At 37.2% G+C, this 26,410-nt stretch overlaps 2 protein-coding genes across 6 annotated transcripts; one reads left to right on the plus strand and one right to left on the minus strand.

The window, feature by feature from the left end:
* Nucleotides 1-1,072: 1,072 nt before the first annotated feature.
* On the minus strand, nucleotides 1,073-12,064 carry sybu (syntabulin (syntaxin-interacting)). Of its 5 annotated transcripts, none has more exons than XM_077215012.1 (8): nucleotides 11,770-12,064; nucleotides 9,147-9,201; nucleotides 8,726-8,903; nucleotides 8,286-8,489; nucleotides 6,567-6,666; nucleotides 5,982-6,131; nucleotides 3,854-4,009; nucleotides 1,073-2,852 (listed from the first exon to the last, which is right to left on the minus strand). In XM_077215012.1, the coding sequence occupies exons 2-8, from the start codon at nucleotides 9,168-9,170 to the stop codon at nucleotides 1,700-1,702; spliced, it is 1,965 nt and encodes a 654-aa protein (XP_077071127.1). In that variant the 5' UTR covers nucleotides 9,171-9,201; nucleotides 11,770-12,064; the 3' UTR covers nucleotides 1,073-1,699. The 5 variants fall into 5 exon arrangements, with proteins under 5 accessions (XP_077071127.1, XP_077071130.1, XP_077071129.1 ...); XM_077215015.1 differs by having other exon boundaries at nucleotides 3,854-4,006; nucleotides 11,770-12,014; XM_077215014.1 differs by lacking the exon at nucleotides 11,770-12,064 and adding an exon at nucleotides 11,430-11,463 and having other exon boundaries at nucleotides 3,854-4,006.
* A 3,644-nt stretch (nucleotides 12,065-15,708) lies between these two features.
* Nucleotides 15,709-21,909, plus strand: gdf6a (growth differentiation factor 6a). Its single transcript, XM_077215018.1, has 2 exons — nucleotides 15,709-16,206; nucleotides 19,710-21,909. The coding sequence occupies exons 1-2, from the start codon at nucleotides 15,870-15,872 to the stop codon at nucleotides 20,588-20,590; spliced, it is 1,218 nt and encodes a 405-aa protein (XP_077071133.1). The 5' UTR covers nucleotides 15,709-15,869; the 3' UTR covers nucleotides 20,591-21,909.
* Nucleotides 21,910-26,410: the final 4,501 nt, after the last annotated feature.

The following is a 26,410-nucleotide window of genomic DNA, read 5'->3' on the forward strand; positions in this document are numbered from 1 at the left end:
GTGTGTGTTTGGGTCTTGGGCAGGTCTGTCGCTGCCTTCAGGATTTATCTTAAAACAAATTACAGTTTATAACCTTTACGGTTGTTTCATCAAGTGAGGGCACTTTATGTAAATTTTCTTTTTATTATTTGATCATTATTAATTTACTTGTTTGTTATATAAAGGTCATAGTACAACTGTCTTTAAAAACTTCTTAACCTTATGTTTTATTTTGATAAATTTTTATATTTATAAATAGTTTTACTTTTCAAACTAATTTCATGTATATTGATTTACCTTAACACACTCTCAATCTAAATATTAAAATCCATCATAAAATGAAATAGCAGAAATGATGCATGAAACGTAAACTATTACTTGTATACAGAATAATGTCTGTCATTTCCAATCAAGAAAAAAAAAGTGTACAAATATTTATGTGCGTGTGTAAAATGCTATAGCTATGACAATTAGTTGGCAAATTTGATTAATATAAAAATATATAATGCTATGAGATAGTATTGGAAATGTTACTGTAGGTATGGCATAGACATAAAAACTATATTCTGGTTTGTTAAAATATTGCTTTATAAACAACTAGCTTTCTAAAGAAATGTAATCTTGTGAACAGCAAAGAATTAAACTGCGTTAATCTAGGATTAAAGCTAATCCTGGAGATTAAGACTCACTTTAACTCACTTTGCTGGGCATTAAACCTTTTTCTCCAGAACAAAACATCACTTTCACTCTTGGGTTATTATTTTTACTTTATTTAAAAATGTATAAATATGAGATGCATCTGAAAAACAGGCCCAGGTAATCTACCAACTGTTTTTGTATTTTATGCACCAATTTTAGAAAATCTGCAGAATTTTTCTTCTTACAAAAACACTACACTCTTATTGGTAGCTAAAGCATGATCAAATTATGCAAACATTTATAGCAAGCTAACATCCGTTGGGGATGTGCAGTGGTTTTGTAAATGACAGTCATTAAATTCTGTAGATCTTTCTGTGGAACCTATTGTGGGCCTACATACTAATAAGACAAGTTTAGACATTAGAACATTTTACCAAACAATAAAAGGCCAAACTTGAAGGGGTTTTCCATGCTTTAATAATAAATATAATGATATACATCTGATATAAACAAAAATATTGCACATAGCTCAGGCACATAACAAGAGTTCGCTGTGCTGCTTTTTGGAAAAATGTCAGTTTACAGAGCAACATGTGAAAAGCTTGAACTCCAAGGAGAGAAATGCGGTTTCACTTAACACAAAAGGTTGAACACATTTAAGCTTTGGCAGAAGGTTTTAGTTCTTTTGGAACACAAGTGATATTTTAACTACAACAAAAACGACGGTCAACTGACAGTCAACCCCTATTGTCACTGCAAATGAGACTTATAAAAAGCAGGGAATAGCATTCAGCAAAGAACAAGACTTGAGCAACATAACCACCAACATGATCAGATTCTGCAAAAATATTTATATGTTTATACACAAACATAAGGGCAATAAATAACAAAAAAAAGACAAATCAAGTCCCTTTATATCCCAATAAATTCTTGCCTCAGCTGACAATAATACACAGTGCCAAGTAGGAATCTCACAACTAAACGGAAAATAAGTGTATGCGTATAATCACGTGTGCAAAAACACAATTTTTACTTGAAGATAAAGTTTAAGTGCTCTTGTTGTAGATGTGGGTGAGGGCTACTAAGTGTCTGGCCCGTGAGAGACATGGCGGAGTGAGTGCAAACCCATAATGCAACAGCCTCGAATCAAAGCTACAATGTTGTACACTGGAGCCCCTCCGACCAAACCGTGCTGCGAGTAGAGCCACGCCACGGTGGGCAGCACGGGTGCTGCCACAGCAACCAGATCCACCAAGAAGTTGTTGCTCCAGTGGCTTTTCCCCACCACTGCCATGCTAGAGGTATTCTTTGAATTCTTCAGGTCGAAATCCAGCTCCTCCATGAACTCGGGACTCATTCCGGGCTCTGAAACGCACAGACCGGAATCACTAGGAGCATTTTGGGCAGTGTTGGTGCAAATGAGGCCAACATCTTTGACTTCTTTGTCTTGTGCTTCAGGTGACTTCTCCTTTATGGGTTTTTGTGCTTCAAGCAAGTCATCAAACTTTTTGGGAACCTGTGCTGAAGGTAATTCCTGGGATTGGTGGGGAGAAGGAATAAGGAGGCCAGAGAAGCCACCACCCTGGAGCTTTAGTAGTTGGAAAAGGAGAGCTTGGAGATCAGCGGTGTAAATCTCATCCGTCTGGACACCTTTGTCTTCTGGACCAAAGGGGTCGGTTGAGATATGCTCCTCGGTGTTCTTTTCCGAGACACTCGTCTCCAAGGTGGACAGTCCTGGTTGGGGAATGATCTTGGTGCCACCGTCCTGGCTTGAATTGACAGCAGTGGACATGAGAACCTGCTCCAGAATCTCTGCTCTGTTGGCGATCTCGTCATTGGCCAGCAGCTCAGTATCAGCCATCTCCTCCACCACTTGTTCCTCACCATGTAGATCCATCTCCAACTTGCCAGCGGTAGATATTTCTGGAGACTCATAGGTAAAGTCTAACGTCGGCTCATCCTGTAAGTAGCAGCCATTCTGCGCTAACTCCATGCTGTGGAGTAAGGACTCCAGCTTCCTGTTTTGGATGTTTATGTCGATGAAGTACTTCTGGATGCCCTTGTCCTTCTCCACGAGGCTGTTCTTCATAGTTTCCACCACTTGGCGCAGCTGCTTGATCTCTTTGCGTGCTTCTTTAAGAGCAAGCTGAGCTTCCACGCGGTGACATTCCTCCTCTATCCAGTCCTCCCGCATACGCCCCAGTTGGGACTTCAGCTCCTCAATCTCAGTCTCCCTGTAACCCATCAATGTGATATCAGTGTTTGAATTGTGTCAGAGCTCTTGAGGGAATTTCAATTAAGAAATCTCATTTGTTTCAGTTTGAGTTGAATAACTTGACCTCAATGCTGCCTTTTCTTGTAGTTTTACTAGAACATAATCATGCAGTGACTACTAACATTAGCTGAATATATTTTACTGTGTTTTAGACAACTGTTCAGAAGTAAAAACAGGGATTAGTATATTAATGTATGTGTATGAACAATCATAAATGAATGAAAACTGGTCATGTTATTGCATGATTTCCAATGGAAAATTTATTCTTAAAGATACAAAAATGTAAGATTTTTTTTTTTTTTAGCTTTTAGTATGAATATGTTAGCCTTAAGGTTATGAATAAGCTGGTGTGTTCCAAAACAAAGACAAAATTTGCATTTAGGAGATATAATCATTCAAACCTTACAGTCTCTCACTTCCACTAAAATGGATCACAGATTTTTATGACATCACCGCGTACTTCAGCTTCTCATCACATCTTCTGTCCAATCAAATGCTCTATAGAATCTGAAGCGTCCCGCTCTCTATGGTATAAATGTACCACCTGGCCAATGCGACCGTTGACGCATCACGAAGCAATATGGGTTGGAGATGTGTTCGGTTGCTCAAACGCTCGAGTTTTGTTCCGTGAATAAAAATTAAATGATACGAGAATGAAATGGCAAGAATTTATTCACACCTATACTATTGAATCCAACATATCATCGCTTCCATGGTGCTGTCAAGTACGATTTGCACTCTGTGAGGTAAACTAAACGCTATTGGGCATTTGAAAAGGGGGAGGAGCCATTCAATATGTCCCACCTTAGCTTCCTGTTTCAGTGAAAATTACGTCAACGCATCATACAAAGCTGTGTGTCCCAAGGCACTTCAGTGGGCCTTTAAGGGAGTCCCTTAACTAATCCCATCAATTTGAACACAGTGACATATTAGCCGATGTATGTCAAAGCAGAGTCTTACCGGTCACAAACTGTGTTCTGTGAGTCTCTGAGCTTGGTCTTGAGGTGTCGTATGGATACCTCTTTCTGCTGTAGAGGGGTAAGGTACTGCTCTGGATTGGGAGGCTTGATGCCATGATTGTCTCCGCAGGAATGGTAGCGCACAGGAGTAGTTCTTCTGAAAGTATAACAGTTTTACCTTTTTAAAATCTGATGCAGCATGGTAATATGAAGAGCTTAAGTAATGCTACATGGCCTGTTGTGTCTGTAATCAGTTACTGTTTCCAATACAAAATCTAAAATGTTCAAGCTTTTCTAATATGAAAAACCTCATAGAGCATACATTACACAAGTCACCACAGCTAACTTTATTTTGCTAATTAAAATTAGTTTACGACAGTGGTTATCAACATTTGGGTCGTGACACAAAAATGGCCTGCAATACTGTTCAGGGCTGAGTTTCGTATACAACGACCCAACTCGCAGCTTAACTACCATAGTACGGTGCATCGTTGAAGATATCAACTAGCTAGTTACGACTGTTTCCCGAGACCGTACTGTTAAATTTGTAGTTCAACCACGTTGGTTTATTATGTCACACAGGTGGAGGAGTAATAACTTCTTTCAATGAATCAGTTTGAGATCAAATTAAAGCCAGATACTTGCCATGAATTACGGACATGGCATCTGAGGACTTATTTTGCTTTATTTTCAGATTCAATCATAGGCTCAAAGAATGCACATGCACAAAAAAGAGCTTTAAATCTCTTGACAAATGAAATCTGTATATATTCAAAATAAAAGATTTAGATTGTACTGAATGTCAGCTTGCTTATTTTACTCAAGACAAGGATTAATTGAGTCCACATGTAATTCAAACAAGAAACTGTGCTTCACAGGTCGAGAGCTGTCGTTCCAACCACACAACTTTGTGATGCTGTTTGCGAATGTTCGTTGGAACTATGGTTTCGGGAAAAACAGACTCGTTGATCTATGCTGATAACGAAGGAACTAGCGACCGTAGTTGGCTAACAATGCTTTTGGGAAATGCACCCCTTGGTCAATAGAGAGAGGGGGAAAAAACCTAAACAACCATGCATTAGACAGCAAAATATTAAATAAAATTATGAAATGTATAAATATATATATAAAAATTAAGGACATGTATTATATGATAAGCAATTTTAGTACTGTCGCCATTTGATCTTGAAAGAAAGAAAGAAAGAAAGAAAGAAAGAAAGAAAGAAAGAAAGAAAGAAAGAAAGAAAGAAAGAAAGAAAGAAAGAAAGAAAGAAAGAAAGAAAGAAAGAAAGAAAGAAAGAAAGAAAGAAAGAAAGAAAGAAAGAAAGAAAGAAAGAAAGAAAGAAAGAAAGAAAGAAAGAAAGAAAGAAAGAAAGAAAGAAAGAAAGAAAGAAAGAAAAAGAAAGAAAGCGTCAAATTAGTGGCCCTGTTATCTAGCCACAATCTCCTAGCAACCTGCTAAGTTGCTTTGAAGTCAAATTTGCATCTGTGCTAGAGATGGAACAATAGAAGAACAAACAAGGACTCTGGAAAAGCCCAGGCAGGCATTACAGAGCACACACATTCTGTGCTTGGATAAAAAAAGATTTAAAATGGAGATTGTGGGTTATAAAAAAATAATGAAATAAAAATAAACGGAAGCTGTATATACCAGAATGACCCAGAATCACTCCTTTCCACCATGTCAGCAAGAATACCCACTGTTTTTTTTTACCCTCCATCTAATAAAAAGGAAAGTTAAAAAGCCAGAAACACCACATCATGCCATTAACAAGCAAAACGACACTCCTTGACTGTGCATACTGACTGTGCGCACATGAAATATTAATGCACCCCTCACCCTCTTTACAAAAACTTGGCACTGAAAAACACTTTACTCCCATGAGCCAGTCAACAGATTTGCTGTCTGCGTGGGCAAAATGAGAGCAGACAATTTTGTCAAAATCCCCACAAAGCCTTGCAGAGCCGAACCGTGACCAATCTAATCATTTATTCTGTGAAGAGTTTGAGGACACGATAACACACTGTCTGTATGATGCCTGAGCCCTGTGTAGGACATGTTCTCAACTTTCTGTCGTGTCCTCAGCCTCCTGTCTGTTTGTTTGTTGGTTTCTGCCCCTGGTTCATACCTTCTGGTAGAGCTGGAGTTGGTACTGCTGTTGGTGACAGAAGGGGTTTTGGGGGGCACCCTGTATGGGGCATAAAGCTCTGCATCGCGAGAGGCGGTGGGGCTTCCCGCGGGCTTAAACATAGGCAGGCTCCTGATGTGAGCTCCACGACTGAGGGAGATAAGAGCAAGCAAATAGGACAGGACTGTGTCATAATGGGCAAGACATGTAGGCTATGATTGGAATAAAAAAAAAAAACATGCAACACATTCTATCAGAATGGATGGAACTTACTACTGTACATTTGCCAAAATGTGCATCATGCTTAACTTGAACTTGTTCACCATATGTACACCATTTACTGAATTTAACATGCATATAATGTGACAACAATGAAGCATCATTGTTTAATGCACACGGTTTTAAACATTATATATATATATATATATATAAAAAAGCAATACAAAGTTTTTTTTTTGTTTGAGGCAACATGCAAAATTGTAAGACGACTTGGAGGAAATATCAAATCTTACAAAAAAAAAATATATATCAGCCATCTTGTATTAGGCTACAGATAAAGTGCATAAAATAAAGCATAAATCATACCTGCGAGAAGATGAGATCTTCCCTGTGGAGTTGCTGGGCAGAGTTTCACGTGTCTTGTAGCTTCCAGTGCTGCTAGATGAGCTGAAATCTGTCTCACTGACTGCAGTGCAAAAATAGGGCGATCAAAAGTTTAAAGTTTCCTCTAAAAAATAAAAAAAAACCTTTAACATCAGTACAACTTTTTCCATTCAAGGACATCCAAAAAAAGACAGTGTGGAAGTAGAGACTTCAAACCTGGCAAATGCACAACCCGAGCACGTTTCCAATTAGCATATTTCCTGTAGCCAGATCAAAGAGGCTTGTCAGAGGATATAGGGTTACACACTTGCTTCCATTATGGAAGAACTATAGCTGGGAAAGTTAAAGATTGAATCTTTCAGTGAATCTTTCAGAGGAATCCTTCACATTTGACTTCTCTTGAATATCATCTTAGCTGCAACCAACTTTTCTAGTTAGCTTTTGCACTAAGACCATTGTTTCAGCTTTGACAGCCATTCATAAGTAATGTATTCCATCTGGCAAGCAACATATTAATTGAAAAAATTTAATATTTTAAGTTTTACCAGTACAAGGGTTCTTAAAAGCATGGAATATTCTTATAGTTTTCCCTGTTTCCTGCAAAGAGATTAACATTGAGTACGTACTTCCTGGAACTTCCATTGAGATGAAGTAGGAATGTGAAGAGATAACTCTCTGAACTATATTAGACATCCTTATCAGATCAAGAAATGTTTCAGATAATGCAGTATATTTTGGGGAAGAAAAATAAATAAATAAATAAATAAATAAATGTATTAAGCATTTAACTATAAAAGAGGTGACTGAAAGACAAGGACACTGGGGGTAAGATAATTAATTCATTTTTTTCTAAAGTGTTTCCCAAAAATATACACACCTGAGAAGCTTCTCTTTCCTTTTGACAAAACCATGACAAAGTGTACTTTTTAAAATGTGCTACTAACTATCTACCAAAATAACCAACTAAATAACCGAACAAATGTGACTCACTAACAATCACAAAACTGTGCAGTTGCTCAATACGAATCAAGCTCAAATGCTGTGAATTCTCACAAGCAGTGGGAGGAGCCATCTACTTTTAAATGCACTGATTGGCCATCTACATGCCAACCAATCAGTGGCCTCAATGACACAGGGTAATCAAGCTAATGGCACCTGCTGCTTCCTGGATTGTGTTGTATCCAATCATTTATGTCGAGTAAAGACATCAGAGAAACCCAGTCTCAAGAACATCTAAATGGATTGAACAGGCAGGTGTGACCATCACATTAAATACATTAATTACGCATCATACTTTCAAAATAAGAAACAGGGAGATAGGAAATAGAACTGCATGTGTTTACATGTTTGTACTTGCATCCCAGTAGACGTGCATGCTTGCACCCAAGTTAAAAGGATTTCATGCACAAACTGTCCTTGTACTAGTCCAGGTTGTTTTAGTGACAAACCAAACATTAGCTTGCTAAACCCAATCATTCTAATTTGACATACTTTTCTCATTCATAAACATTCACTCCAAGCATGACTATTTGGCCTGATATTATAATCATGTAAATCATATATCTATCAAAAGATCATATTTTTTTTATTCTGATTGATTGTAAAGTGTCAATGAGCAGAAAGGCACTATATAAAATATAGCCTAATAATAGTTAACTTTTAGAATATAAAAAGTAGCTAATTTAGCAGAAATAAAGTTACCTTTATGCATGATGGAGGCAGGCTGTTGCTTCTCTCTCTTGTGCTTCTGTTTGGGTTCGCTCCACTCGGCCACTACGTTCATCCGAACTTTCTTCACTTTGACCGTGCGCTCTCCCAGAGAGGGTGAACCCATTGGACTGTTGTCAGAGCCTGAGAGGGTCTTGGTTGGCGATGCACATTGACTGCTTGGGCATCCAGTATCATCTGAGAAGACATATCCATGTTTAAATACTGCTCCACAATGATGTTACATTTAAAAGTTATGCTATAGTGGTTTTCCTTATCAGAAAGGTCAAGTGCGCCTAGGACATAAACACAGAAAATCCATCATACAGCAAATAATGACATTTCAGTGCTCATTTTTTATCTAATACTACATTATACTTGGAATAAAATTCCCAAGTATCCTATCCGGAACCTATCAACCTTATATAGCCTACCAGAGGACAGGCTGTTTGGGCTGATGGTTCTTTTCGAGTGCTGGGAGCTAATGTCAAAATCCTTGCTCTCCTCTTCTGACAATGGCATGTTGGACACCGATGACTCCATTGCGTTAGTACGCAAGGGGTGGAGGACAAATCGAGGGATACGGCTGCGCATGCTTCCCTTTTCCTTCACCTGCAGGAAATGGAATATTTATAACTGGTGGTGCTACGATTAATTAGAGACAAGCAACTTTTAGCCAGCATCCGAGGTGAGTTATTTAACCTTTTTTAAAGCTGATATTGAGCTGAATTATGTTTGCTCCTTAAAGTTATTGTAAGTGTTGCATGCATGCCGCTTGTCTCGCTGTAAGGAAAATAGGTTTGGGAAGGAAAAGGAAAGTAAGGAAAATTATTTAAAGTTAAGATATTAAATCACCTCATACATCTGCAAAGGTCCCATTCTTCTTAAATAGAGAATACTTCAAGTAAAACTGAAAAAAAAAAGGAAACGGGTTACTTGAGCATGAAATGTTATTATGACAAGCAAACCCGAAAAAGAAAGATAACAGTGTACAAAATTAGGTCATACCACAAGATGCCAGGGTGTTTTAACCCAATTCATGAATGGCTCTATAAATAGAATGAAGCTTTTATGTCTGAAATTGAAGTATGATAAAGTATGATTCTAAATTGTCCATAAAAGACAAATTACCCCATCAGCCATCCACTAAATTTAAATTAATTTCACTAGTACTTGGAATTTAAACTGCAGGAACTCTTATTCTGAATTAAACTAATCCAGTGCTCTTATTAAACATGATTCATTTGACGGTCAGTGAATTTAGCGAGTGTTATGTAAAAGGCTTTGCACTTTGAGAAGGAAGTAATATGGTCAATTTAATCCTTGTCTGTTTTGAGAGATGATAAAACCCCCTTCTGGTTAACTTATTTAACTGCTTTGGGTGTTCCAGATCTGCTCATAACTAACAGACCAAAGCAGCTTCTGAATCAATTCATATAATGTATCACGCTTGATTGACTATGACGTCATTGGTCCAGTTCCTGTTGTTAGTAGTGAATGTGTGACTTGTTTTTCAGTATCTTTTTGATGTTGGCTATGTAAGGGTTAGAGTTGCTTTCAATGCGGATGACGTAATTGACCCCGCATGGGATATCTCGAGGATATGACACTGAAGACTCTGAAAATTCAGCTTTGCCATCACAGGAATTAATTACATTTTTTCATCAAAATTGGTGAGCATAATAGACTTCTTTCAAAAACATGAATAAATCTTGCCAGCCCCAAAACTTTTGAACGTAGTGTCGATATTTTTTTGCCTTATTCAATATCAAAATCTTTTGACTGTCAAATTGCCACTCATGGGAGCAAGACTGTTCTCTCTTGGAGCCAAAGTCAGAGCCTTAGCAACACAACCAAGCAACACAGAGAAACAGAGCCTTTAAAGAAGCCAGATAGGGGTCAGTGACACTAGGCAGCCATTCACTTAACTGATGTCTTGTGTCAGGAAAATAAGCTTAGTGTTTTTACTCCTTGTCTGCCTAATAGAAAAGCTGAGACTAGTTTCAGCCTGACACAGTTAGAAGTTACTGATGCAATCTCTCTTCAATCACCGTATCCATATGGAAATGGCGTGACTGCCTTGAGGTGATAAACTGGAGTGAAGTCACATATATATTCATTGAATCCCAACAGCTTATGTAATGTACTGCTCATATTTAATTAAGAAGAATGATTTCATGCATAAAACATGACAGTAAAAATCAACATCATCTTACATATTATTCTTTAGCCTTTTTATATTTAAAATATACTGTTAATTTGAACTACTTTTTACTTCCGATATGCAGAAATATAAGTAAACAGAATGTCCTCTGGCTAAATACCTAGTCAACACAACACATTAAGATCTAGAGACACTTTAGTTGCCTCAGCACCAGTGACTCCTCATTCTGTCATTAGTCCACTAAAGCAACGATGACTCAATGTTATTGGAGACAAGAGAGTAATGTGCACAAATGCATTTGCTACTGGCTTTGAGTGCTTTCTCTGCTTACTTGTTTTAGTGTTGCCATTTGAGCTTAACTACAAAGATGATGCCTAAATCAGGTTGACAATGTACATTAGTCAGTGAGAACAAATTTCAGCAATTCCTTTTCTCTAGTTGCTTCTCTTGTAGTCTGCACTGTGCAGCATTCCATACATTTTTAACTGAATAAGATTTGTTTGTGCAGCAGATGTGAAATCTCTATTTCCAGTGCTAATTCAGTGCACTCTGATACTTTTTGGTGATATTTCTACCAGCTTTTGAGAAATATATATATATATATATATATATATATATATAATTTTGCTTTGTCATTTTAATGTCAGTTCAAATGAATTTCTGTTATTCTCAAAGATTTTTTTAACTTAAATCAAATTAAAATACATATAGGCTTATCATTTATAATCATTTTAAAAGTATATTATATACAAAAATGCTTACTTTCACCATGTTTGCTGGCTGTTGTTGAAAATAAGAATTTGTTCTTAAGCAACTTGTCTGGATTAATAAATAAAGGTTAACTTTTTAACACACTTTATAGTGTTTTATGCACAACGTATTTTTTCCTTCCGCTTTCCCACAAAGGAAAGATGTTTTCTAATATTTTGGCTTGCAAAAATGAATCTCAATTAAAACAAAGGTGATTAAGTGACCTGATTGACAAACGTTGACCCTTCTGCCCCACCTAAACAGCAAATATGCACAAAAAAACACGATTTAAAATAAACTGCTTTTCTAATAGATGACAAAATTTTATTTTATTCCTATTGTTTCTTCAAAATAAACATTAATCTTACACAATGCGTCAAACAATAGCAGTGCTATTCAGATTTAGAGTAAACATGTTGAATTGAAGCTTCCGTACCAATGTATTTGTTCAAATTAACAATTGTATATCAAATAATATATAATATAGGCTATAACATTCTTTCCGTAAAAAAAAAACCCCGCTATGGAAAACAACAGTGTGACGCAGTAAGTAAATACACTTGCCTCGTGAAGTGCTGGATGGATTGCTGTGAGTGAGAGTGAAGGATGCGCAGCTCCGTATCCCTTCAGAACAACACAATGCGCGCTCTCGGTCTTCTGCTCTTGTTTTGATCTGATGTGAAGGACTCTCAGCCTCTGTCTGCGAGAGAAGCCAGATTATTCCGCACAGCACATCTCAGTGCATCAGTGTATGTGCTCAAGCAGAAGAGACTGGGGAGATTGACATCGCCAGTACGACGTAAATGTTCCAAGTGTGTTATGTAACGAGCAGCAAGAATTAACTGTTACGTACCCGAGTGAGATTTAATAAGTCGGGTTTATTGACGTGCACGGTTCACAGGCTAGTAAGTAGCCTATACTGATGACAGTAGTCATTTGGCTTAATGTTTTATCAAAAGTGTACCTTGTTTTAGGGTAGTGATGAATGGTTAATGGATTAGGGTTGAGTGTGACCTGCAACCTGTTATTTAGCAGCCTATAGTTCTTTCACCACACCCCATGGTGTTTTTATTCCTTATCATCATAGACAGTTTTATAACAGCTTTCTTACCAAGAAGTGACTCAATAAAATTAATTTTATTCCTAAAATAAATACAAAAAAATAAGCACAAGCAAATGAGCTCATGCAAAAATATGCTAAAGGAAAATGTATGACAAAGAATTTTTTACTTTAATATTTTTGCTTATTTTCTTGTGCTTGGCCTATTCGTTTATTTTTAGGCCTATGTTAAGAAAAAAGTGCTTATTAATTTATTTTTAATTAATAAAAGAACAGTATGGTGATGGGAAACCCGTTTTAATCTTTGGAAAATAAAACAAAAATGCACTAAAGAACATTATTTTGTATTTCAATCCTAATATCTATATACATTTTTAAAATAAATATAGCAGTCTCATTCAGTATCAACATTATCAACATCAGAATGCAAACTCAACAAAACTTTTAATAGGATACACCGGGTAAATGACTTGTTGGTTATGCAATAGGCTACTTTGTCAACAATACCACTACTTTTAAAATAAAATAAAAAATACCAAACAAAAGTATGCTTCAAATTAACATTTGAAGTGTTTGAATCAAGTACATTCTCCATTATTCCTACATCCAGCCTAAAATGGTTTAGGATCATAGGCTGTCCAACTGCTAAAAGTGCCCAAAACTCATCTTAAGTTGACCGCGCTGGGAGACCATCTAAGATCAGAAAACTGGTTTAAGATGTTTATTTTCGGTATAGGGTTCTAACTTAGCACTGCTGTCAGAAAAGACAGAGTGCATTTGAGTGGAGACGTCGGCTCTCCATGGTGCTGAAGTCAACTCACCAAACGAGCGTGAATTCAGGGCGATTCGAAGTCATTCTCCAGATAAGATTGAGTAACAGCCAAAGTATATTATGTCTGAAGTTTGATCAAACGTACAACCACAAAATACATTATTTTAGTTGGTAATTTAGTTTAAAAACGTTGTACATTTCTCAAAGGTAGGTTAGGCAATTTCGAACAGGCTAGCAAAAGCAAGCTAGCTTTCAAACTATGAGATCCCACCCTCCCTTCAGAGCGTCTCCAAAGCCAGGCCTCCTTTAAAACACATGAACGCGCGCACACAGCAGCGCCTGCAAAGCACTAGGCTACAAGACGAGAGATGGCGTTAAATTACCTCATGTCTCAAAGCAATGTTATTATGTTACAATAATAATGAATGTAATCAACGTACAGTGTTCTAGTTGTAGGCTAGCACCTAACTTCTGTAGATTCATTTCAGCGTTAATAGTGTTGACATAGCATAAATCTGGTTGCCATCTCGTAATTACGGTTAAGATGTAAACAGCTGCTTTTTCTTTGTGGTTCGGTGACTATCTGTCTACAACTCTGCATAGCCTTACTACTGAACACGCTGTGTGATGTCCGCACGAGCAGGGTGCGAGGAGGTATGGAAATACATGTTGACAGGGACAGCGTATCATTGCAATGTTTTGGTCCGGTGACTTCCACAGAAGATATAGCCTATGTAGGCCTATACATTTAGACCACTTCTATTATTGATTGCTATCATGATATGAGAGTTTCAACCAGCATAACAAAAAGTGTTTGTAAAACAAATTGCTATACTTTAACGCAACAAATTAAGTCACTCAACCAAACACGTGTTAGGCCTACTGATTGAATATGCTGTTTGTCATATAGATGGTCGAGGAATAATAATAATAATAATAATAATAATAATAATAATAATAATAATAATAATAATAATAATATGGTGTTTCACTGCTCTCTGCTGGTAGATAATCAAACGACAAGTGACGTTTCACTGTTAAATATATTAACGTGTACTAAAGTGTTGTGATGGGGTGAGTGCTGATGCATTTGTTGTAGGCGCTGTCTATCAGTGTAAAAAAAAATTGTCATAAAGTACCTTTACAAATATGTACAAGGTTTCATATTATTTACTAATTGTGTTGTGGGAAAATAATGAAACTAGCATATGTACTGTGATATGCTGTCATGCTGAACTGGACATGTTTTATATGAAAACGAATACTAGGCCTATTTATTTTGTCTAAAACAATGTTAGGATGCCTGTTACATTCTTGCTGTTTCATGATTTTCTTGAGGTTCGTTTTTCATATTTGTTTACATTTTTGTCTGTTTAAAGACATATTCTATTCTGTCTCAACAATGGTCCATGCAAATATGGAGAAAATTACTTAAAATTAACTTTTCCTGAGAAATCTAAACGAAGGAGCCTATGTGACAGCTAGCCCCCATGCAGTCTCCCCTGTATTATGTCTGACCATATTTGTTATCTCTGAAAATGTTATGAAGTTTATATAGACATATAGTAGCCTACATAGACTAACTGAACATGAATTTTGCTGGCTTCGGAGGCTTTTCTCAGATTTCTATTCTGCTGTTTTTTTCCATCCAAAATGCAACATTATTGCAATGGATAACCGCAAGGAGGCAGTGCAGCGCAAGGTAACGGGACGTTTGAAACCGGAGAATTAACAGTGTCTTGCAGCCGGTTATTCCGAGGTTAAGTGAGACGACTAGTTACAATAAATTCTTTCAGCTTTAGGACTTTAACATATGCATGAGACAAGACTGTTTGGAAATAAATATGACCATAGATTTTAATAGAGTTGTATTAGCTACGTTGAATATTGAAACTTCCAAAAGATTAAAGTTATTTACCAGACCAGACCCATATTCTCACCTGACCTGCAAATAAGTTCTCCATTTCGACATTTCATATCAATAGTATTGGTAATTGGTAATGGTATATCAACAACTTCTTTGTACAGGACTGGTGCAGTTCTTCGAGACGAAGCGCACTTCAGTGATGTGCTTTCGCACCATGATCACTTGCAGCCAGTGCGATAGATATGTGAATATTTTTGTCAACCTGTTAACCTCTGTTAACATGTTAGCAAGACCTGGCATCCTGGTGCGTTGCCTTGTGCAGAGACTACTGAGACCGAGCAATTATTGTCCATCGTTTTTGTTAATTTCTGAGACCAAACTTTTTTTTTTAAAGCTCTACGCTGTCCTTAAGAGCACATAATTTCTAAATGTACAATTAATTAATCATATTAAATTAATATTTTTTAAAGAATAACTAATTGTTATTGTTATGTAGGCTATCGCTATTATGTAGCCTAATAGGTCTAATAATAATAATAATAATAATAATAATAATAATAATAATAATCATCATAGTAGCCTAATACTTCCACAACGGCTACTATACTACTAGGCCTACTAATATTTGTATATTTGTATATTTTTATATTAAATGACAACAACAACAAAAAAAACAACAAAAAAACGACAACGACTCGGAAGGTTTCCGACGGTCTGGAGAAGTTCTCCAATAAATACGGGAGCTTCTGTGTAGTGGGCGTGACTCGTGAGTGAGTGAGTGTGTGTCTCCAGCCTTGCACTCTTGAGCGTACAGCGCACTTAACTTGAGACACGCAACATAGATCTCACGCTTTCCGCGTTCGTGAGACAAACACAAACCAAAAAAAACTAAAACAAAAAAAACAACAACCCCGGCTTCACTAGGAGACACGGCTCGGCTTCACTTTTTGGGGGCCAGTAACACCATGGATGCCTTGAGAGCAGTCGCCTTTTACACGCTCTTCATTTTCCTTTGGAGTTTACCGTGTTGCCAGTCAGCTGCGCTTCTGTCGCAGAAAAGGAGCAAGGGTGCCAGGAGCGCGTATGATGGACAAAGGTCACCCAAATTTCTTAAAGAGATTTTCGCATCCTCCCCGGGCGTGAGTCGTCGGGATGACTTAAAGGACCCGGTTGTGCCCCACGATTACATGATCTCTATATACAGGACTTACTCCGCTGCTGAAAAACTGGGGCTCAATGCTAGTTTTTTCCGCTCTTCAAAGTCTGCAAATACCATAACGAGTTTTGTAGACAGGGGAAAAGGTTTGTTTTGTTTTATTCTCTTGTCCATGCATTAAATGAACTATGCACTCTAGCATTTTCCGTCTTTATGAATTTTTCTTCTTACTTGTAATATTTATACTTATATATAATGATTTTAAAATTATGTAAGATAAACACGCAGACTTGTAAAGCAATAACTTTTTAGTAAAAAACAAAATTGCGCTAAAAAATGATCTAGGTTAATTTTCAGGGTTTGTTCATGTGCTAATGGGTTGGTAATCATTCGTCCTGCTTGGGCCGCAATTTAATGGTCAGCACGACCTCATATTTTGGCTAGTATAAAGTTATATTGGCTTTACATTGACCCTAAGGTAACATGCCAATAAAACACTAATTGGTCCGTTTTCTAAATGAAGGCAATAAATCATTCCCTTAACATCCTCGCGTGCAAGTAGTCTCACAAACGGTTCTCACAAACCTCACGATGACTTGCATGCGCACATAATATAATATTACATTTGCTTTTTTATGTACTGAAAGGAAATATTTTTATTTCTACAAAACAGATAAATCTTTTCTTTTTTTGCTTTTAAAAGTTAAAAAAATGTTTTTTTAATCCAGTTTAGAGTTCCCAAGTGGATTATTTTATTTAATAATGATGTGCGTATTAGTTGCAGTTAAATTGTATTTACTTGCAACAAAGTAATTGTGTGAACATTGTGGAGAAAAACAAACACGGAAACATGCAATAAAAAGAGGAAGGCGGCGCAAACATTGCACTTTTCTTTTGCAGATAAACGCGCTCGCAGAAAGAAGAGAAGCGCACACTGATTTGATGAAAAAAGCTTCACTTTCCTCACTGATTTTGATTTGATGTGTCATTGGCTATGACCCTTCACTGGACCCTCTGAGGGTTGCTTTGCATCAAACCGCTGATTGGAGTATTTGAACTGGGTGATCTAATTGAGTGTCCATGTCATAACATATCAAACACTGTCTATTCTCCCGTAATGAACTAGTTCAGCTTGTGGCACATCACCAAAAGAGGAGAGCAAAAACTGGAGAAGACCTTACGTCTGTTCAAGTTTGAAGAATTCTTACTTTATGGACATGTTGCTGGCGTTATAGCATTCAAATTGTGGATAGTTTAGTGCATTACGCGGGGGTACAGATCAGACCTTTTCTTTTTATAAGCATCTTAAAGTGCTGTATCAATCTGTGTGTAACATTTACCGTCAGTGCTTAATGCAAAATCAAACTGTTCTACTTGTTTGGCTGCACTACAGTGTCTTGGCTATATGCGCCATGCGCGTCATTCGCTGCTGAATGTCATCAAGAATCATTTCCACTCAAGCGCCGTTCAATTATGATAAGGCGGTAATCTTTTTGTGTAACAGGAAGGCATTTCCTCCAAAACTGATAAGACATTTCCCCAAATTTTAGATCGTTATGGTTGCAAGATCAGACAAGAACAAACGGAATGTATGAAAATTACTTTTGGCACTTGTAAGTAACTCATTAAAACGCAGATGGTGCCCCGGTAGCCACACCGAGGCAACTCTCTCTCTCTCTCTCTCTCTCTCTCTCTCTCTCTCTCTCTCTCTCTCTCTCTCTCTCTCTCTCTCTCTCTCTCTCTCTCTTTCTCGCCCTCGTCCAACAGATTCGAATTATTGGACAAGAATGTTCATTGATTAAAATCGTGCGATTGTGTTGCTGGGATGATTTATGAATTTATGTTCGTGGCTAAACTTGCCTCACTTATCTGTTTAGGCCGTCGCGTAAACTCGTCCAACTCTTGCTGCATGCAATTGCATTTTATACGAGCAGTAATCACTTTTGAAGCGGTATGTTTGTTTTTGGCAGAAGGGATGAAATATAAGAGGGGTGCATTTCAGTGTGGTGGGAGGGAATTTGGAACTGGTAATTATTTGGTGACCTTATATTCGATTTGTTTGTGGTCTTATAAAAACGCAATTGTGGACCATACGTGCATTTAATTTGAATAATTTTAAAAGTTCACTCATGGCCAAAAAGTAGCAATATAGGCTATAGCCTATTATTATTACTTAATTTCGATTTATTTGTTCTAAATGGCAACTTAAAAAAGGCTTTGAGGTTTGAATTGATTTTAATGCAGTGGATTTTTGTATTTCTGAACATTAAAAAGCAATCTGTTCTCGAACAGCCAAATTAAAATTAATGGTGTTATTGAAAATTATGCACGTATTTATCTGGCATTTTTGTTCATGTGCTCGAGTCGTATTTGGAGCAATAATAGTCTAACAGTTCAACTAAATTTCTTACATACACAAGCCCAAGTGAACTCAGATAAATGCTTCTCGTTTGGTCCGTCAGAGAGATAAAAGGCAGTGATAAAGTGCGACTAGGCCTCTGGATTCCTGAAGGGGAAAGAATGCATTAATTGTGCATTGTTCAACACGTACAGTATGTCGCTTTGTGTCTGGCGTACACTTTCCCCCCACTCTTTCTTTCTCTCTCCCTCACTATAGCTACCATATCTCTCTTATTATCACCTGTACATATTTAGGACAAATTATTTTGCAAACAGTTTACCCGTTAGACAGGAATAATGACCACATAAGGAAAAAAAAATAGATATGTAGCCAACCCACATGCTATGATTTATAAAAATTCAAATTTCAAAATATAACGAAAACCCCGCATTTGATTCACATGATATTTTTTTTTATTTTGTAGTTCTTCATGGTGCGTTATAGCCCCAGAGACCAATGCTGATCTGAAGAACCTGTAAAGTACAGCCAATAACTTATTTTGAATCCCAAACGACCAAATGTAGCCAAAAGTATTTCTTCAAGCTTGCTACACATGAAGAACGGAGGGAAACCAAAAAAGCAAAAAAATAAATATAAATTATAAATAAATAAAAAAGAAGATATCTCTAAAAAATATTGGTCTACAAATTCGTGGCCTATACTGCTGTTTCATCATGCTAATTGTTTTCCTCCTTGATTTTTTCCTTCATACAATTTAGTGTGAGTTTGCCCCACTTTTCAACTAAAATAAAGCTGGGAAAAAAAGGCGTTTTAGAATGTGAGTCAGCAAGGAAATTATTTAACCATCCATCATCCTTTTATTTTTACGACAAGCTGCATTGTAATACAAATAACAAATTTTAAAATGTTGTATATGCTTGTTACAGTTACCAAACATTTTAGAAAACAAAAATTAAAATATTTATCGAGACCGACGAAACTGTGATTTAAGCTATTGCATCTTCATCATCTTCCTCTCTCTCTCTCTCTCTCTCTCTCTCTCTCTCTCTCTCTCTCTCTCTCTCTCTCTCTCTCTCTCTCTCTCTCTCTCTCTCTCTCTCTCTCTCTTAAATTAGCTATCTGCTCTCTTATGCCTAATTTTGTATATATTTTTTCCTCTGTTCAACTTTGTTCAGCAAAAACTAAAAGTAAGCCGAAAATAAGGTTTTAGGTTTTACCTGGCCTTTTTATCAGAATGTGAGTCACTCTAAGTGAATCTGACTGCAATTATTTCTCTTTATCTTGCAGACGATCTCACGCTCTCTCCTTTGCGAAGACAAACTTATCTGTTTGATGTCTCAACTCTCTCAGACAAAGAGGAGCTGGTCGGTGCTGAATTAAGGATATTTCGCAAAGCGCCCGGGGATGTCCAAGCGTCCCCATCAGGCGTCTACAACATTCATTTACTCTCATGTCGATCAGAGAGGCCACTGGCGTCCAGATCCCTTGATCTTCAGGATTCCCGAAAAACAGAATGGGAGGTTCTGGACGTTTGGGGGATTTTTAAAAACAGGCATCAAGGGAATCAGTTTTGTCTCCAGCTCAAGGTTACGCATGGCAAAACTGACACTGAAATCGACCTAAAGCAATTGGGTTTACACCGGCACGGCCGAACGCAGCAAGAAAAAGCCATTTTGGTGGTCTACACACGGTCTAGGAAGAGAGAAAATTTGTTTAATGAGATGAAAGAGAAGATCAAGTCTCGCGGAGACCATGAGGAGGAGGAGGAGAGCGCGCTGCAGTTTAAAGCGCGGCGCAGACGGAGAACTGCGCTCAATAATCGCCATGGGAAAAGGCATGGCAAAAAGTCCAAATCGAGATGCAGCAAAAAGGCACTGCATGTTAATTTCAAAGAGCTGGGATGGGACGACTGGATCATCGCTCCCCTGGATTACGAAGCCTACCACTGCGAGGGGGTGTGCGACTTCCCATTGAGGTCGCACCTAGAGCCGACCAACCACGCCATCATTCAGACGCTCATGAACTCCATGGACCCCAACAGCACGCCACCGAGCTGTTGCGTCCCCACAAAACTCAGTCCCATCAGTATACTATACATAGACTCCGGCAACAACGTCGTGTACAAACAGTACGAGGACATGGTGGTCGAACAGTGTGGCTGTAGGTAGCGAATCACACACGAGGGTTTGGCACCAAGGCATAAAAAAAACAAAAACTAAAAACTTGAACGATGCGTAAAGACGCGCTTGAGCCGCCCAAACTGCGCATTCCCACCTATGCAAAAGGGATTTTTCATCAGAGACACTTTGACATTTTAAATGATCTACACCGGCCACTGCTCATGGTTGTGCCAAGAGCGCGTGCATAGTTTTTCTAGACTTGGAACAAAATCTTGTCATTTTCCTTACACGTGCTGCGTTTCTTTTTGTAATTACGTGCCCAAAACCCAAACTATTTCTATAACAATTCGTCTCTCGGACGAGGCAGGTAGAAGAAACGCCAGATTCAGTGCATAACCGTCTGGACAGGATTGACTGAGGATTGTGTTACACCATTATCTGCGTGGACTCAGAAGAATGTGAAGACGGGCACCTGTTCAAACTCATATGTTAGTTATATCGATAAGATACTGTATGGTATATGGATATGAACGAATGAGTAAAACACAGTGGCCTGGAAATGCTTTTTACAACCAACGATGCGTAATCGAGTCAAATTCAGGGCAAAGGTGAATGTACCAAACACTAAATACGGCATAAAGCAATTCTGCTTCCCTGCAGTGAGAAACAGAGAGACTGGCAGATGCTTTTGAAGGAGCATCGGAGAACTGTTTTTTGAAGTGCCTGGACATTTTACTTCGGTAAAAATCCACAAAATGTCATTTTGTACTTTCAGAGAAGTCAAAAAGTGGAGACCCATCAACGTTTGCATCTTTACAAAATGCACTTCATCAACTGTCCAAGTAGTCTGGAAGGAGCGTTTTTTCAAGACCTATTGACTGACAAGAAAAAAAGAGACTCGCAAGCGAGATTATATTTAAATGCACATTAGCTTTGAATGCACTGTTGTTCATTATTTGAGCTGTAAATATTTGTAAAGTAAAACCTAAAGTGCAACGTATGAAGAAATGCAAAACCTCATTTCTTTGTTAATGTACATTTATAAATGCACTCAAATCGCTATAATTTCTATTCTATAATTATTTTATTATTTGTGATGTACAGAGTTTTCATGATAATCGTGTATTTCTTACGCTGATCAAACAAAATTAATTTAAAATGTATTCATTATGGCTGAGGGTGGAAATACCATTATCGATGTCTACCTCATAATTGCATTGAATATACGTCCTGAGGTGCATTCAGCTAGAGTTTAAGGTTTTTCCCAAATAAATATATATAAATACAGTATATCAATGGATACTACTATATCCACACTATTACTGTACTAATAAAATGAATAAATGCACTTTGTGTGGTGCCAGTGACTCCCCAGATCCATTTAAATATTTTGTCTTTAAAAGCTTTAAAAAAAATGTTTGAATGATATGTCATAGTTTTTGTTATCTCTCATTTAGTTCCAGTTGTTAAATATGAGATAGTCTATCAGAGAGATCAAGATTTTCCTCTCTCTATACATGTAGAGAAAGATATCTCCTCAGACAAAGTTTTTAAGTAGCCTATATGAATGAATTGTGATGCTACTGACCGGAGTTAAAAAAGTTAGTTACACTTTATTTTAAGGAGCCCATGTTACTGTATAATAGTGAGTTATAATAATTAACTAAATATTCTTACAATATTGCTAGGATTAGGGTGTTGTTTGGGAGTTAGTTGCATGGAATTATGCACAATTTATAGTAATTCCTATAACATTTAACAAGGACACTGTAAAATAAAGTGTTACCAAATTGTTCAATGTAATCCGTAAAATTACGCATTGATCCAAATGTCCTTTTATGTGTGTGTAAATGCATGCTTCTCTACCCCATACAGTTCAGAGAAAGCAATTTGATCAGTATAGGGTTAAATAATGATTATTTAATATTATTTAATAGGGTTAAATAATAGGATAATGGTGACCTCATAGAAAAAAAAAACCCTGCTTATTTGTAGTATTCCTGTAAACTTCATGTTGGCTTCTATCATTTTGAATGACATGTTTATTATAATTTTTAACCACATACATATGATGTCAATATTCTGCAGAAGAACAATTCACACAACTGACATTATTTTCTCATAATTTGGGGCCTGTGAAGATTTTTTGTTGTTGTGTGTTTTCCCATGTAGTTTCATACAGTGTCATACGAAGTTAGAATGTTAGTTTCAGTCCTGTGTGAAGTCTTGTTTTCACGCAGCTTCTTTTCATGTGTCCATCTTTTGTTTCCATTCTACTGACAGTTCCTCTTGTGAGATAATCCAGCTCTTCACCTGATCTGTTTCACATTTTTATTAGCTCTCAGACAATTTGAAAACCCCCATGAGAGTTCTGTGGCTCATTTCCACAGTGCATTATTAGCAGTTTTTATCCTCGCATACGTTTCTGCTCCAATAATCAGCTCCGCGTAATGGTGCTAATATGGCAGAGTAATGCCTTGCACAGTCACCTCTCAGTGTTTAAATAGTGTTGAAACATGTGGACCACAGAGATTTAAGGAAATACATCTCCAGCGTGGATCTGAGTGAACGAACAACAGGCTTTTTTCCAATGAATTAGCTATCCGCAGGTCAAGTTTTCTTAACACTGTAATGTTTCCCGATCTTTAGATGAAAAGGTTGAAGGCAGGGATTGCTTCCATATAGGCATCGGCCTTGGTCTGGAAGCAATTAGGAAATTGCTTTGAAATGCTATATGTTGTCCAGACTCTGTTACAGTATCATGCCACTCTACACATGTTTGTTCAAGGAGGGAGAAAAGATGCTAATGTGCCCTTTAGCTGTCTGTGCGAATGACACTTACAATGATAATGTCTTTCAGAATGAGGACAACATGTGCAGTGTCAGGTGGGATCTCATCACCCCATTACACGCCTTTATAGAATGGATAATAACACAGGAATTAATTCTGCAAGTTCTACCATCCTCCTGGGAACACTTTGCATTAGGTTCAATTTGTTAGCATTTGTTCACATATTTTTCACACCATTTATTAATCAGGGTTTAAATATACTGTATATATAAGTTCAAAAGAGCATAATTGATTTTAAAGAGTTTTTGTTTCAATCTAAAATTCATTATATGATCAATTGAATGCATCCTTGCTGAACAAATCTTATTTGATAAAAAATATATGCTTTAGCATATACAGTACATAGATACATGCATACACTACAGGTCAAAAATTTGGGGTCAGTATTTTTTTATTTATTCATTAAAAATAAATTAATGCCTTTTTTCCTACAGAATGCACGCACACACACGCACGCACGCACGCACGCACGCACGCACGCACACACACACACACACAGATATATAATTATTGTATGTAACTAATAACTAATTATTGTGTGCATGCAAATATATATATATATGCATGCACACACACACACACACACACACACACACACACACACACACATATATATATATATGCATGTACACAATAATTAGTTAAACAATTAATAATTGTTGTATGGTAACATGTTATCTTCTCCATTTACGGTTTGCACTAAAGTTTTATAGTGGCCAAAGATTGTGTAGAAAGACGCACATATGGTATATCCTTTACTGTGGATATGATTAAAATAATGGGGATTGCTTTGCTAGATATGATAGGCTTCATGTCATCTTGACCATATTGTGGACTTTATTTGAGGTTTTCAAGGACTTTTGAGTATGAAACTGATCAGAATCTTTTTATTTTCTCAGAAAAGTTTTTTTTAACTTCTTATTTTTAACATCAGTGACTTTTTCAAGGATAAAAAAAGGAGACTGATTGCAGACCCGAGACTGTCTCTTATTTGATTTTGATTTATGAAATAATGGCCGGGTTCATAGAAAGAGTAGATGGAGATCGGAATGCAGGAGATACAGAGGGTGTTTAGCAAAATGGAATGCAGAGTTTACCATTCCGGGTTCCTCAGTGCATTCCTGGACTCAGTGCTGCATTAAGTAAATGGCTCTTCCTGGTCATTGGAGAGCTATCTTCTGCTGTCGGGAATGCCTCTTGAGACATCACTGTTTATTTGAATGTTATGTCTAATGTGTGTGTATGTGTGTTTTTGTCTTTCATAAAATTGTACAGTGAAATGCCTGGCATTGTTTTGGGGAATGTTCTTCATAAATAGCCTTGACAGATCACATCTGTGCACGGCACTATCATACAGGATTTCGACTGCGGAGGGCTCTGCTAATGCTTAATCTCAAAGATATACAGTCTTGATTCTTCCTTGATTCTGGGAAGCTCTCGTAATCTTACAAATCAATTACTGATAATGGATTCAACAAGTAGACATTAAGAAAGCATAATTCAAAAGTGGGACAAGTACATTTTAATGAAATGTTAAAAGGAATATTCTGGGCCCAATGCAAGTTAAAATTAATCTGTTGGTTAGCACAAAATATGATTTATCTAAAGCAAAAATCGGTTTCAAGTTTCAAGGGCAAGTTCGTTGCCATTAAAATACTGTTTCAGTGGCAAAAGATGTAAATATCATGTGTGTCAAGATGATTTTAGTGTGAGAAAACATACTATTTCTGTGTAAATTTATTCAGTTTTTACAATATCGACTCTCCAAATTTAAATTTCCCTCCAAAAACTGTTACCTTAATTTTTCTTTAATAAACACCAAAAAACAAAACGAGATGAGCCAAAATTTACGGATCCGCTAAAGGGACATGCTGGTGGAAATAATATGGAATGGAAGAAGAAGCAAATATATAAAAGTTTTTGCGTTCATTCGCACGCAATCCAAAACCACTCATTCACACACAAACCATCTGCGAGAGAACGCAGCTCAAAGCAAAAGCATTGACATACAATTTTTCCTCCCATCTCACATTTTTTCATTCACCTTGTCCCTTTAGGTGCTCTGTAATAATGATGATTTTTTTTTGTTATAATCAAAATTATACCACCGATGCTGTGAGTTAAATGTATGGAAAACGTCAAATTTTATTATAAACACAATACATTTTCTCTCACTTTAAATGTCATCTTGTTAATGATTAAGATTAGAGGACACACACGTGTCAGGAGCCTGTTCATTAAATTGAATGGGAAGAGAGACAGATCAAAAGACAGTAAGGAGGAGTGTGTGTTTGAGGAGACAGAAGGACAGCAGCGCACACAGATGGGAAGATGGAGGGTGGATGAGAGCATGCTTGAAGGGTGGCAGATGCCTTGACTGACCCCCAATGTAGCCCTGCATTCATCCGCTGGACAGGCACAGACAAAAGACCGACCCAAACAGTACATACACTTGCCCATGCCTTGGGGTCAACGGTCAGATAATCTTTCATCTACTTTTGTAGCACTGTTCTCTTTGTAAAAGGATTTTATATCAACAGGGGTCAGAGCAATTAGTGGCTGCGCTGTAAAAAAAAAAGAAAAAAAAAAGAAGTTGTGAATAAAACCTATTATTGGAGTATGTTTTACAAGAAAATGTTTTTCTACTTCAAAATTTCATGATTAATTCAATGAGTTTGTGAAATTTACCAGCAATTTCTGAGTGAAAATTGTTTCCACACCTTTTTTTCCAGCTTGTTGATTTGCAGAAAAACACATGATGGAGCAGGACAGATGAAAAAAAAAGTAAAGAAAAGGTTACGTTCCTCGTATGGGGCATCTGCTGAGTTTCCTTTCTCTCCACAATCCCAGTCTGAGATGCTCTTTAGTAACACCTGGGTTTAGCTTACCTGCTAATCACATTATAACATAGGCTGCGGGCCGTTTTGAAAACTGAGTCGTGCTTTCATCTCGTTAAACATTTCAAATCTAATAGTAGCTTGTGGAGAATGTCCAGGATTGGCTGTTCTAAGTTTAAG

Source organism: Siphateles boraxobius, unplaced genomic scaffold (assembly GCF_051911475.1).
Source record: "Siphateles boraxobius isolate OS27281-9 unplaced genomic scaffold, OSU_SipBor_1 68, whole genome shotgun sequence".
NCBI lineage: Eukaryota > Metazoa > Chordata > Actinopteri > Cypriniformes > Leuciscidae > Siphateles > Siphateles boraxobius.

Coding starts and splice junctions, on each gene's coding strand:
- gdf6a (XM_077215018.1), top strand. CDS start 15,870: ATGGATGCCTTGAGAGCAGTCGCCTTTTACACGCTCTTCATTTTCCTT. Junction 16,207..19,709: donor TTTTGTAGACAGGGGAAAAG/GTTTGTTTTGTT, acceptor TTTATCTTGCAG/ACGATCTCACGCTCTCTCCT.
- sybu (XM_077215012.1), bottom strand. CDS start 9,170: ATGGGACCTTTGCAGATGTATGAG. Junction 8,490..8,725: donor CCCAAACAGCCTGTCCTCTG/GTAGGCTATATA, acceptor ATGTCTTCTCAG/ATGATACTGGATGCCCAAGC. Junction 6,132..6,566: donor AAGATCTCATCTTCTCGCAG/GTATGATTTATG, acceptor TATCTCCCTCAG/TCGTGGAGCTCACATCAGGA.